This window comes from Bemisia tabaci, chromosome 2 (assembly GCF_918797505.1).
Source record: "Bemisia tabaci chromosome 2, PGI_BMITA_v3".
In the NCBI taxonomy this organism is placed as follows: domain Eukaryota; kingdom Metazoa; phylum Arthropoda; class Insecta; order Hemiptera; family Aleyrodidae; genus Bemisia; species Bemisia tabaci.
In genome coordinates, this window is record NC_092794.1 from 54014875 (window position 1) to 54028528 (window position 13654).

The following is a 13654-nucleotide window of genomic DNA, read 5'->3' on the forward strand; positions in this document are numbered from 1 at the left end:
ATGTTCTCCTCTAAAGTTGGGATTATTAACATCCCAAAATTTACGAAAAGCTTGTGGAAAAACCAAGTAAGTTGCTCCGATTAAAATTTTACCTTGAACGCAAAGTGTTTTTTTCTCAATTAAATGTATACCGTCCCTCTGAAGTCTTAGAACTACTTAATTAAATCTTATTAAAAAGAATTTCAATCAAGTAGCATGCATTTATTATCAGACTATTCCCTGATTTGTCGAACTGTTGGTTGCAACGGAAGATTGATGATTGACATCATTGTAGTCTTAATACCATTAAAATTGACCGGAATGTTTGATCACATACTATGTTTGTCGTTTTGAATACTTCACCAATTTGGGAAATCGATTCCGATTTTTGGCCCTGAATGTTAGATGCAATTTTCGTATCATCGGTGTTGACAAATTCATAGTCTTAAAGTACTCAATTGATTTGAAACCACCAACCCTCAAGCATCCTCCAGTGGAACGCAATTTGTTCTTTTTCTGTATGTTTCAGGTAGCAAAAAATTCTTTTGTGAGGCAAGCATCCTCAGGCCAATCCGCAGACCAATTGAAGGAGTTCAAGGATGACACTGCTGATTATCTTGGTGAAACCAAAACAAGCGCTGCTATGATCGCTTATCTAAAGCGAGCACAGGCACACAGTATGTATGATTTTCATGAATCTCTAGCCCCTAAGTAGAGGTGTTGTCAGCTGAATTGACTCTTGTTTACATTTCCCTTGCAAGCAATTGGGATGCAGTCGTCCAGTAGGGGTCGAAGATTGACTACGCTCACCATTGAGCAGCAGTCAATCCTCAACTGCTATCGGACGATTGCATCACGATCACTTGCAAGCGGAATGTAAACAAGTACCAACTTAGCTGGCGACACGTCCACATACCTACCTTCAAGCAATTTTTCAAACTCGTAGGGAACTTTAGTGAAGCAAATACTTGACCAAAAAATGTACATATTCATGCCAAAGGAACTGAATATGAATGAAGTAAATCAACAGAAACCGTTGAGTACTTCAATTATATGAACATAGTTTCTTTTGATGTAATTCACTTTGATACAGTTCTTTTACTTAGCATGAATACGATCGAATCGTTGCACTTGACTCTCAAAATTCTTCTACGGATCTCTTGAATAATTTTTTTACCTCTCTGCGCATCGAACAGTGTTCCAACTTGAAGGTATAATCTTAGGAGTCACCTTGTCTAAAAAGCCTACTTTGTGGAGCTAAGTGTCCATTATCTTTTATGCACTAAAATGATTTTTTACTCACATATTACCTATCATACCTTCCTTCCTCATTACAAAAACTTGAAAAGTTTCGTCGAAAGTATTTACTTACACTTGATATCTTTGATTTGAAGCTGAAAAAATTCCATTCTTTTTTTTTTTAGCTGAGTTCATCGAAAAACATTCTCATGAATTCCAAGTTGGGAGGAGACATTTGGCCAACATAATGGGCAGAGATCCTGAAACATTCACTCAGGAAGACATTGATGTAAGTTCCTTGTGTTACCTTTAATATAAGTTAACCAAGGTGTCGATAAAATTACAGAATAGTAAAGGAGCAAAATCCATTACGTATACTTTGTTTAAAAGAACTAATCTTTGAATCTGTGATGCAATCATATTTTCAGTGAGCTGATTTCTCAAAAATTATAGGAGTACTTTTAAGTGACAGAGGAGGATAGAAATTTTTAGTATTTAAACAAAGACGAGTCATTATTTGCACTAGTCAATATCTTAGGAGCAAAAATTTTAAAACATTGCAGTGGAGGTATGTGGTTTTGCACTTCGACCATCGATGTTACTTGTCCTTAGTATTTCAGATAAGTGACCAAACAATCTTAAGAAATGGCAATGTTGCTCTATCTAGCTTGACACCCAGTTTCTCAGTTTCTTGACAATTGTTTTTTTTTTTTTTTTTTTTTTTTTTTTTTTTTACTCACATGAAGCTTAGGTCTAAAAACACTGATTTTTCTTTAATTTCAGGAATCTATTGAGTATTTATTTCCTTCTGGCTTGTTTGAGCCACTAGCTCGTCCTATGATGAAACCACCCGAGACCATTTTTGCTGCCAAGAAGGAAGCTGAATTTGATGAAAGTGGAAAGCCCTTTCATTGGCTATTTTACACAACTTATCCAAATTTTTTTGAGCTCCTACATGTAAGTAATTCATTGAATTCCTCTGTATATTTCACTATTTTTGTCCAGAGGACCGTCATTTTTGATTCGGATGAATGTGCAAGACATGATTTATTTTTTTAAAAATTTAATGCACATACCTATAAGAAAATGATTTGATCATATTGACAAATATGCCTAGTAGATTCTGGTGCCCATGACCATTGAAAGAAGCCAAGGAACACTTGCAGGTTTTCTCAGCCGTTTCTAAATTTTTTCATTAGTAAATAGAAACGGACACGCAAACAATACCTGAGGAATGCAACAAAATGAAGCAAAGTTTCAGCCGTGACAAAATTTTCAGGAGGAATAAAATGTTCTCTCCTCCTGTCTACTTTTTGAAAAGTGAAACAATGCTCTTATCCTCCATCTGGCAATGCAATCAGAAAACTTTGCTGTGGAAAAAACTGCTGTGTTAGAAAAAATGATAGGTTTTGAGGCCTTGTGGCACTCTTTGCATTCCCGAGTATTCGATCCCCAGGAATGTTTCAAGCTCTCAGTTGCACTAAAGAGCTCTAGGCTCCTTTTATCCCTGATTTATGTTAAACATTTTGCTCGGCTAATGGGTCACTTGCGCTGGTCACAGAATCGTATTTTGATGCTTGATTCTTGTAGATTAGCTGAAAATGATAAGACCTGCCCAAATAGCAACTTTTTACTTTCAATATCAACCGAGATATTGCCCTTTAAAAAGTCGGGTTTATGACGTTATCCACTGCAGTGGTGACACCTTTGGTTTCCTCCACCTTGTTTTAATCAGTCAGTGTGACGCACATTTGCAATAGTTATTCTACGTGAAACTCAGATGAAAGCACAGTGGAAGAAACCAGGGGTATCACTTCTGCAATGGATGATGCCAAAAACCAGACTTTTCAAAGGGCGATAATTTGGTTAATACTGAATGGAGAAGATTGCTGTTTGGACAAATCTCATTATTTTTAGCTGATCTACCAGAATCAAGCATCGAAAAACGATTCTGTGACCAGCGCAACTGACCCATTGCATTTGAAATCTTGGTCTTGCTTGAATGTAATTTATGAGTTTGTGCTGACAATGAAAGTGCTTCTATGTATACCATCAATCACTCCAGTTAATGTTTTGATTGAATTTAACTTTTTTTTTTTATTTTTATTTCTGCTCTCAGAATGTTGTTGGCAAAATGAAAGAGCTGAATAGGTTTGAAGATGAACAGATTAGGAAAGGCCTCACCCCGCCAGAAAACAGCGCTGTGTAAGTACCCTAGAACCTATTTATCTTGGAAAGTACATGTCTCAAAAAGTTTTGGAAGCTGATGCAATATGCATTGTAAAAAAGCTGATTTTTTTCCCCCTATTTTTCTGAACCTGTAGACAAGTAATTTTGGTGAAAAACTCTCAAAACATTTTTTTTCTAATCAAATTGTTTTTAATTTCTCAGGAGCATGGGTGGAATGGAGTGGCTGCCTAAAAAGCTCCTTGATAAGAAGTTACTTGAAGAAATTCCCGAAGATGCTGTGAGTAAAATTTTCTGTATCTGAAACTTCTATAATGGACCACTAGACTAGGTGCAAATTCAAGCACTCTAATTTATGTTTCTTCATCAAAATTTAATGTAGAACATTACATGCGCAACAAAGGACCCCGCACACCTCTTATGGGAAGCTGCACCATGACCGAATGCTAATTTATTTACATCATTCAATTCTCCTCAAGATGCTGATCAAAAGTTATAATTGCGTCAACTTTCTACGATGCACCGTTTTTGTAAAAAAACCGCCAAGAACATTCAATTATTCGGCGATAAAAAGCCAGAAAGATTCCTCATTTCAGTACTCGATTGACAAGCGGCTGTGTGTCAACAAGGAAATCATGGGAACTCCCGCACCCAGCGGTAGTCTTATCTCGGATTCCGTATGCCGTTTTGCTCGACCATCCAAATCAGATTCCTGAGGAGCATAAGAACAGGAAAGTTGGAATGTCAACTGGACGAGAGCGGGAGGGAGATAGCCCCAGAGTCGGCAGGTACAGATAAGAAGATGGACTCTCGCCACGTTTTTTCCTTATTTACATCAGGCCTGTTCTTAAATGCTTTGTTCGTTTTTATTCATTGTCGCCGAATAATTGAATCTTCTCGGTGGTTTTTTTGTAAAAACGGTGCATCGTAGAAAGTTGGCGCAATTATAAGTTTTGATCAGCATCTTGAGGAGAAGCAAATGACATGAATAAATTAGCATTCGGTCATGGTGCAGCTTCCCATAGAAGGTAAGCAGGGTCCTTTACTCAGATATATGCCTAACCAAGGAAAACGTTTTTCGATGAGTAGATTCAAAGCTCCCTCTTGTGAAAAAACAAAAGTCTATGTGAGTCAAATGGTGCATTAAACTACTGTAACAGTTTCGGCAGTATGTGACAGCTTCAATCTCAGTGGTTCGGCTTAGCCGTTGAACGTTGTTAACACTTTGAACAACACAAGGTGGAGAGGGAACATTGCCTAATCAAGAAACCTACATCAACCGTTACATTGATCGACTTGATGCAAAGAGACAATTGTTTTTCATGTGAGCAGGGATTTCAAAATTCCCTTAGTTACTGTAATCTAAAAACGTTAATATCTTAGGAGTTGATTTCAGTAATTTTTTTGCAGAAATCTAGTTCTTTGTGAGCATGCTCAAGGTGAAACATGTACCAAAATGTTTAAATTCGCACTTAGTCTAGTGGTCCATTTTCCTATTTTAATGGAAAAATATGTCTGGTTTATCTAATCCTCATTGAGGATTTGAAAAATGTTCTTTATTTTTGTGACCTGGAGTATCATTTTAAATGAACTTGATTCTAACAATTTGGCTGATTCAAAACATCATTATTGTTTATTTTGATGTTTGAAATCCACACGAGTAACTCCTTATTTTCAGTTTTGTAACTTTCTGCTCGAATTTCCAACAGTAGTAATTTCATCTTTCCAAGCAGTGATGAAATTTAGGAAACCGGTCAAGTTCTGTTAAGCCAAGGTATCCCACTTGTAGCATAGACTATTTTTCTTCGCCTGAAAACAACTATTTGCAGGTGAATGTTTGAAAGTATTGAAACTTGCAGACTGCAATAAAAATAGTCAAGCTTATTTGAAAATTGACCATTTTACAGGAGAGAAATATTATTGGTGCATTGTTTTACTAATTGAAATATTTCTTTAGAAATTTGTTAAACCTGTATTCATATTTTCTCTTACATATTCAGAAATTGGTCGACTTAGATTAAACTTTGACGAACTAAAGAATTTGTTTATCCATGGCCAAATAAATTCTCCCTTATTTTTTCATGTTTCATGTCAAAATTGAAGCCAAAGAAGGAAAAAAACAAATTTGTGGCATTGAAAGCCTCAAAACCCAGGAAATTTGTGATTGGCGTTTTTATGCATTTCCTAATTTTACAATCTTTGGTTGGGAAGATAAATAGTCAAGATCAGAATATAGATTATTATAGTTATCATTTGTGTCTCTGTAAATTTTTAGTTATTAATTCCTGAATTATCAATCTCATTACACCTGTTAATCTTTTTTTGGTTTCTTGCAGTACAAGCAGTTCCTAGCTTTGATGGACCGTTTTATTCAGCATCCATATGCTTATTTAGCTGCTGATACATATGAGCCTGTAAGGAAATCACTATTAGATAAGAGAAAACAGATTGTGGAACTTGAGGTAAGTTATCCTGAAAGCTCTCCAAGTTAAAGGATGCGAAATTCAGATTTTCAATCCCAATCAAACGTATACCTTTCCTTTGTCCATTTTCTCCATTATTTCTTTATTTATTTAATTATATATTTATTTATTTTTTGAAGTATTCGGTTTGTAAAACTTCATCAAAGAATTTCAGTTCTGCTTTTTTTAATTTGTAGTAAAAATTATGCATCTGTAAGAAATTCATCCCTGAATTCAAACCGATTTTAAACGATCAACAAAGTGTGTTCCATGTGTCAGAAAGATAGGCAATATTCAGTGCAATGAAAAATTGCAACTTATTTCAATTTTATTGCACAATTCAAAGAGCTGTGTGCCTTCAATCCGTAGATAGGTAACACTTATATCACTCCAATGCAGTAGCAATAATTTTACCATGTAAATGCAATTTATCAGTGGTGTGGCATGCTTTGCGATATATCGATGTATCTGCCATTTGAACCTATAGAAAAAGATCAATAATCAGGGTGTTTGCAGTGAACACCTTAATAATTGATTCTTTACCGTAGCTTTAAATGAGGAAATATCGATAATCGATCATTCACGCCTCGCCACTGCAATTTATTGCAATCTGTGCTACTTGGGTGAGTGAGTAGATCTTGGTTACATCTGCCTCCTAACGTTTCTATTTTTGATTTTTTTTCTTTTTTCCAGCCACAATTTACAGAAGATGGAAGAACTTATATTACAACCACAGGTGAGCTTCGTAAAGTTTTTTTTTTGTTTTTTTTAAAAAAAAAGAGAGAAAAAAGGAGATATTCCTGCATATTAATTATAGAGAAATTTCATTTTAAAACTTAATTTGCCTACAGTGGCCTAAGAAACACTAAATTCAGGTATCTTTGGAAATGAAGATGAGTACTCCAAGCTTGACACAAGCAGGAGCTTATGTTAGTTATGCAAGCAAAACTATTTTGCAGTGCCGGCATATATGATCGGAATCTCATCAGAAGGAGTTGAGATCTAATTTTATATCTTGTTTGTTCTCAATTATTTTAAATGGACAATAAGCTAAAGTATTTCGTGGCAAAACTGGAAGAAGGAAGTTCAATACCCGCAGAGTGAAGTGATGAATCTTGGTAAAAAAAGTATGCGCTTTTATTTTTAAGATTTTGCAATCTCAACTGTTCCAGCCATGGTGAAGTGACCTTGATGACCTTAATTTGGCTCACATGTTTCCAATTTTGCTGTTACAGATAATACTAAGAGGCCTGCTGTAGCAAAAGTCACGGTTTACAATCCAGGAACGGGAAAATTCACTGTCAATGGAGAAGACTTGTTGTATTTCAAAGATGTGCAAAGCAGAGAGCAGGTAAGCAACCAAATCCAATATTTTTTTCTATTCATACGTAAACCTTCTTTTTCTGTCTTGTTCTTTCTCTTCTTTTCTGATTCCAAAGCTTCAGAAACTTCCTTGTGGATGAATTGTCATATTTAGCATAAGTAGAGAAAGACAAGAAAAAAGGAAAATTTTGACAATTCATCCATGTTTAAGAAATCTCACCAATCCAAGTTGGATGCTGTGTGACGCATCAGCGTTTTCCTGACTAGATTAGATTATTAGATTTGTTCCCAAAAAGAATGCAGTTTCAGTCAAAGTTAAATTCAAGCCCTGGTTTTCTTAAAGTAAAATAGCTTTTATAAAAGCTGTTTAAAGGGGCCGTCCATCGATTACGTCACCCATTTTTTTCAATTTTTCATCTCCTCCCTCCCTCTCTGTATCTAAAAGTTACGTCATCATTAACGTACTCCCCCTTCCCTTTTTTTTGGAGGAAAACGTAGGAAATTAATAAAAATCAGAATTTCAAGCGAGAATTTCCAGCCCTTTTGCCCTCAGGAAAGCTAATGTCATTCGCGGCTTGATCCTCCCCTCCCACCAGTCTCTCACCTTCATCCACCGCTAGGTCCCCCCTCCCCCCTCCTTCAGTGACGTAATATATGGACGGCCTCAAAAGCTGTGAGAATAAGCTTATTAATGGTTAATTTAGAATTTTTCCACCTCCAATAGCTGGTCAGAAAATTTTCTTTAGATTTTGAAAAAAATGTGGTAGGATATTTTTCCAGGTGACCCCCACCAAAAAATGAATTTTCCAAATAATTAGTCAGGTAAGTAAAATTAAAAACAATAAATACCTTCAAGAAGCTAAAAATATTGTCTTAACAACGGTATATTTAAAAATTATCTAGCTTTCATAGTTCCTAAGAAAAGAATTGAAAACCCACCGTCTAAATGACCCCCTTACAAACGCGAGTTTCTCACTTGTAAATTAGTTTTAGCAGTTTTCACTGCGCGACTGTGTGCTTTGGGTGAAATTTTTACCAAGAAATATACCTTGTGATACTCATATTTGCGCTCTGTCTCTTGGTCTATTATACTGCTCTGAGGGATCATATCCATGGGCGAAACTAGGAATTTTTTGTGGGGTCATCAAAGGGGGTGCAAGGAACACTTAAAACAATCCATTAAGGAGGGTTTGTAGGACCTCCCCAGTTGTAGAAGGGGGTTTGGTGGATTTCTCTAACGTCAAGGGGGTCCTCCTCTAGAAAATTTTGAAAATCTGAGCCGCCTCAGGAGCTATTTTGAGCTGCTCTTATCAATCAATTTTTCGAATCAAAATTTCACAGATGAAAACTATCTCCCACACTCATTCAGCAAAGTCTCCCTCATTTCTCGGGGGGGGGGGGGGGATTTCAATTTCCGGCAGGGGGGAGGCGAACCCCCTCCGGCCCCATACTAGTCCCACCCATCCCTCTAAGACTTTGTCTGCAACTTTTTCAGTTGGGTCGCTACTTTACCAAGCAATTCAATCGGCATCTTCCTCGCTCACTTAGCACGATAAACGATCTTTCCTCAGTTTACCAGTGGCGTGGCGTGCCTCGATAAATATCAATAATTCCCCATTTGAAGCTATGGTAAAGAATCGATTATCAAGGTGTTCGTTGCGAACACTCTGATAATCGATCCTTTCCACAGGTTTAAATGGCAGATCAATCGATGTATCGCAAAGCACGCCACGCCACTGCAGTTTACACACTTCCTCAGCCGATCATTTTGACTCGATCGAGTAAATAATCCACGCGTACCCACGCACCCTTCTTTCCACACCCGATCGTCACGTCGGTCAGTTCGCGTCCGAATTTTCATTTGTGTACTTGAGTTACGACTCGCCCTCGACCAAGATTGGATCGTCTATTTACCTGGCGGTTTCATCGCGTTGCATCCATCTCTCTCAGTTCCTCGAATCTCGAGTGATGGTTAGTGTAGAGGGATCTCAAGTATTGTATCCAATGGAGCAGATGTCGCATGTGGAAGGAATTTGCGGTTTGACTGTTGAGTCTTACGTAAAAGTTCGCGAGAAACACGATGGTGCCACTGGTTTTCTCTAAAATCAACTCCCAAGCTCAAAAGAAGCTCTCAAGTCGAGGCCAAAATGGAGGGGATATCCCACGCTATCCTGAGAGTCCACCTCTACATCAATACGACCTCTCCGTGCAAAGATAGGGAGCAAATACATTGACAGGGCTGCCACTTTATTTGGGGACTCTAAAACTGAAAACACGGCAACCCTGCCAATGTATTTGCTCCCTATCTTTGCACGGAGAGGGCGTATTGATGTAGAGGTGGACTCTCAGGATAGCGTGGGATATCCCCTCCATTTTTGCCTCAACTTGAGAGCTTTCTTGAGCTTGTGAGTTGATTTCGGAGAAAACCAGTGGCACCATCGTGTTTTTCGCGAACTTTTACACAAGAATCAACAGTCATATCGCAAATTCCTCACACATGCATGCAACATCTCCATTCGCCGAGTATCCGCCAAAATCCCTGAACGATCGGAATCGGACGTATTGAAATTAAACGGAAGAGGGTATATCTGCATTTGGAATTCAGAAGAAAAAAACCGTGTGTAGTATGCTGCCGTGCTAAACAAAAACGCCGTATGAACATTCGAGAGTTGCCAAATTGTCCCGAATAAGACGTTTATTTTTGAAGAAATTTATGCATTTTTTTCTTTGAAATTTTCAGACGTTTTAGCTTAAATTGCAAACAAAATTGTCTGAAAAAATTGAAGATAAATATCCACAATTTTCCTAGTTGATTGGGTTTTTATTGAAGAAAATATGGCAACGTCTGAACGCTCATACGGCGTTCTTCCTCAGCACGGCAGTATACATACCTTATATGTGTGCTGTGTGTGGGTGTGTGCCTATATGACCGTATTCATGCTAAAAGGAACTACATACATAGGCTTTGCATGCTTTATGTTCCCTTTAGTATAAACTTGTCCATTTGAAGAAGGGCATAGCGCGTAGCTGCCAAAATTCAAGTTTTGAGAAAACCTGAAAAAAAAACTTAATTACCTCGACTATTCTTCATATCTCTGTTCAAAGAATCCAGCCATACGCTCTGCACAGTGTCGATTCTCGCAAGTTGGCAACACTGTTTTTTCTTTAGTCAAAAGTACGTTAAACAATCGGTTTTGGCGAAACATGTACATTTTTCGGCATTCGACCTTATAAACCCTCAACACTCGCATTTTCCGCCAAAATCGGCCTTCAGACCCATGTTTAGGCCAGTATTAGACCCGAATAGAGACCGAAAATGTCCGCGGACAATGCACGGACCATGGTCCGCTCCGTTAAATGTAGACCTTCAATGGGCGAAAAATTGTTGAGTTGAGGAAATTCTGCAGGGTGCATGGGCCCAAAAACGGCTTTTATCGACACCCTTACCTTCAATAAAAAAAAACTGTCTGTGTCGAATAGATGGGTCCGATTTTAGGAGTGAAGTTCGAAAACCGGTTCGGGAATAACGAGAGACTAAAAAAGGAAAGAGACCCTGGTAAAAATTGGCGATAAGAGCAAGAGCTGCGTTTCAAAATACCATCGGAATTCTTATAGCCGACTAAAGAAGGCTACAGAAAATCATATAGCTGGCTGTAGAATGCGGAGAAAATCATACGGCCGGGCTATACGAAGCGATAAAAAATTATGCAGCCGGGCTATAGTTCCTATCGCCGGGCTTTACACTTTATCGCCTGGCTATTGCTTTTTCGCTATCGATTATAAAAGGCTATAAGAAATTGTGTAGAAATTCGTGTGCTTTGGAAATCATTAAGTTTAATACGGAACCACCTTAATATTCACAAAACACACATTATATTTTCCTTTAATACATATCGACGCTGAAACTATCAAACCACGTATCTCGGTTTGCGACGTCGCAGACTTCCTGTCATACTTTATTTTTTAAATAGGAAACTACTCAACGTCAGTTCGTGAAAATTTCCGTGATTTTTCCGCTTTGTGAGGAGAAAAATCTGTGAAAATTGCAAGGAATGATATCGATTTGATCTCCTTCAACAAAATCAAATGTGAGTGGAGATTTTTAAACACCGCAAACGAGATACGTGGTCTGGTAGTTTCACCGTCGATATGTTTTTTGATCAATTAAAATGAGAATAGTCCATACAGAATGTGCAAACATTTAAAAATCATGAGTTGAAAAACGCTGACTCCGCGAGATTAAATATTAGAGCCTATCACAAAGCGGAGCGGCGACGCACTGGCGCCTACAAACCTAACAGTGATACTGCACGCATTGCGCAACGCGTGAAGTATCCCTGTTAGGTTTGTAGGCGCCAATGCGCGTTTCGCGCTCTCTGCCCGCCCGCCGCGTCACAGCGTGCCACGGCGTCTGAAGCAACTATTTCACACCAGAAGTATTGCACAGTATCATAAGAAATTGGAGGCGCTCCAACATATTGAGAATGACAGGCATCCTTCAAAAGTACGGAGCTTTCCTCGCAAAATAAATCAAGATACTACGGCCCAAAATGAGAGCAGTATTCCAAAAACTCACTAAGTCCTAGCATCCGTAATTAGTAACGCTTAGCATACACTTTATCGCCTGGCTGTTGCTTAATCGCCATCGGCTATAAAAGGCTATAAGAAATTGTACAGCCGGCTACAGAAGCTATTGAAAATCTTACAGCCGGCCGTAGGTCTATGGTATTTTGGAACACAGATTCTACTGCCAATTTTTACCAGGGGATTTTGGAACGGTTATCTTGACTGCGTTTTGCCCGGATAGTATTCGCAAAAATCGTCAGTACATGGCACTTCAGTCAGTAACGCCACGCGCCTTCGTGTCGCCAGGATGCACCAGAATCGTTAGTCCTGTCGTCACGCACACTAATATGCACTGAAAGTTGCGCCTGCACGCCCCATCCAATCTGCATCTGAATGGTCAATGTCTTCCCCGGTTGCCGAATATCATCGTTAATCCCTATTTCCGACTTGTTCTCTTTACTTAGAGAACTCAAATTGGTAGCCAAGCCTCCTCGGTGATGAGCGAACGTGATTAGCCGTTTGTTTCTGGTCTCATTTCAACGATAAATCAGCCACCCAGCCGTACCAAGGAAGAACGTCTTATGAACATTCGAATGTTGCCAAATTTCCTCAAATTATATGTATTTTTCCGAGGACAGGGTGTCTACAAGTCCGGAAAGTCCGGAAATAGTGCTGATGATCTTTTAAGGGCAGTCCGGAGGTATTTAAAAAGTGCGTATATTCCGCAAGAAGATCCGGAATTTTTTTAAATTTGTTGTCATTTTTGTCGCAATTTGAGCGAGAAATTCAAATTTTTGAAATTTTTCGGATTTCGTCGATGGGAGGTACTGAAAAAGTATTCAATGTTTACTGTTGAGGAGGTACTGAAAATCTTAGGAATGTACTGAAAAAGTACTGATTTTTGGCCAGTCTGTTTTAGTAGACACACTGGAGGAAATGTATGGATATTTTCCTTGAAACGTTCAGGAACTTTTGGGAATTGCCAACAAAATTATCTGAAAAAAAAGTCATACGTTTACCAGAAAATTCGTGTTTTATCGGAGCAAATTTGGCAAAGCCTGAAGGTTCATGCGACGTTCTTCCGTAGCGCGTGGTGGGTGAGGGGATGGTCTTTGACAGTACCACCTACCGCCCCCGCGATTTTTTTCCCGCGTGCGTCACGGCATCGCCATAAAAGGAAAGCGTATGGGTATTGTCGAATGGAGACGTCAATGGACAATTATTGGACGTATTTGTGCTAAAAGGAACTATGTTTCACGCAAGGTCTGTGCATATAGTTCCTTTTAGCACAAGTACGTACAATTGAACGATGCGCTTTTACCGACGCAACGAGACGGTCAGTCGTGACGTGAATACGAAATGAGCATTGCTACCTCTTGCCATCCAAACGACGGCTCTTAAAGACGGCCGAAATCCCAGCGGGCTGGACGTTGAAATCCATAAAACAGAGCTAGAGCCAACGAAGAGAATGGAAAAATGGAGCGATCCTACAGGTGAAAATGGGTCGCTGCAATAGACTGATGACGCAAGTAATATACTAATACCTAAGCGTAACCCACGCTGCCGTGCTAAGCAAGAACGCCGTAAATCCATCAAGATTTTCCCCTGGTTTTTTGGAACTTAACACTTTATAAAGTGAAAACTGTTTTACCCATGCACTTCAGATTTTCAGAATAAGTTCTTGGCAGTATATAATCGCGAAAGAATGTTGTAAAAACATTGTCCCGGAACACAAGTTTTTCTGCTGTGATGCATTATTTCCAAAGAATGTAAAATGGCGTTTACGGCGTTTATGCGTTGCACGGCAGCACGAGGGACCGTATAGTTAGTCCATCATTCCCTCCCTTAGTCTGTAACAACCGCCCGTTTCCACTATTAAGACTGCTCCGTTTTCGTTA

At 38.7% G+C, this 13654-nt stretch overlaps 1 protein-coding gene across 1 annotated transcript; it reads left to right on the forward strand.

The window, feature by feature from the left end:
- LOC109035890 (mitochondrial ribosomal protein S9) lies at nucleotides 1-12271 on the forward strand. The gene is made up of 10 exons (XM_072296426.1): nucleotides 1-66; nucleotides 509-656; nucleotides 1404-1507; nucleotides 2002-2175; nucleotides 3338-3423; nucleotides 3610-3685; nucleotides 5742-5867; nucleotides 6561-6603; nucleotides 7103-7218; nucleotides 12221-12271. The coding sequence occupies exons 1-10, from the start codon at nucleotides 1-3 to the stop codon at nucleotides 12269-12271; spliced, it is 990 nt and encodes a 329-aa protein (XP_072152527.1).
- The last annotated feature ends 1383 nt before the right edge of the window (nucleotides 12272-13654 follow it).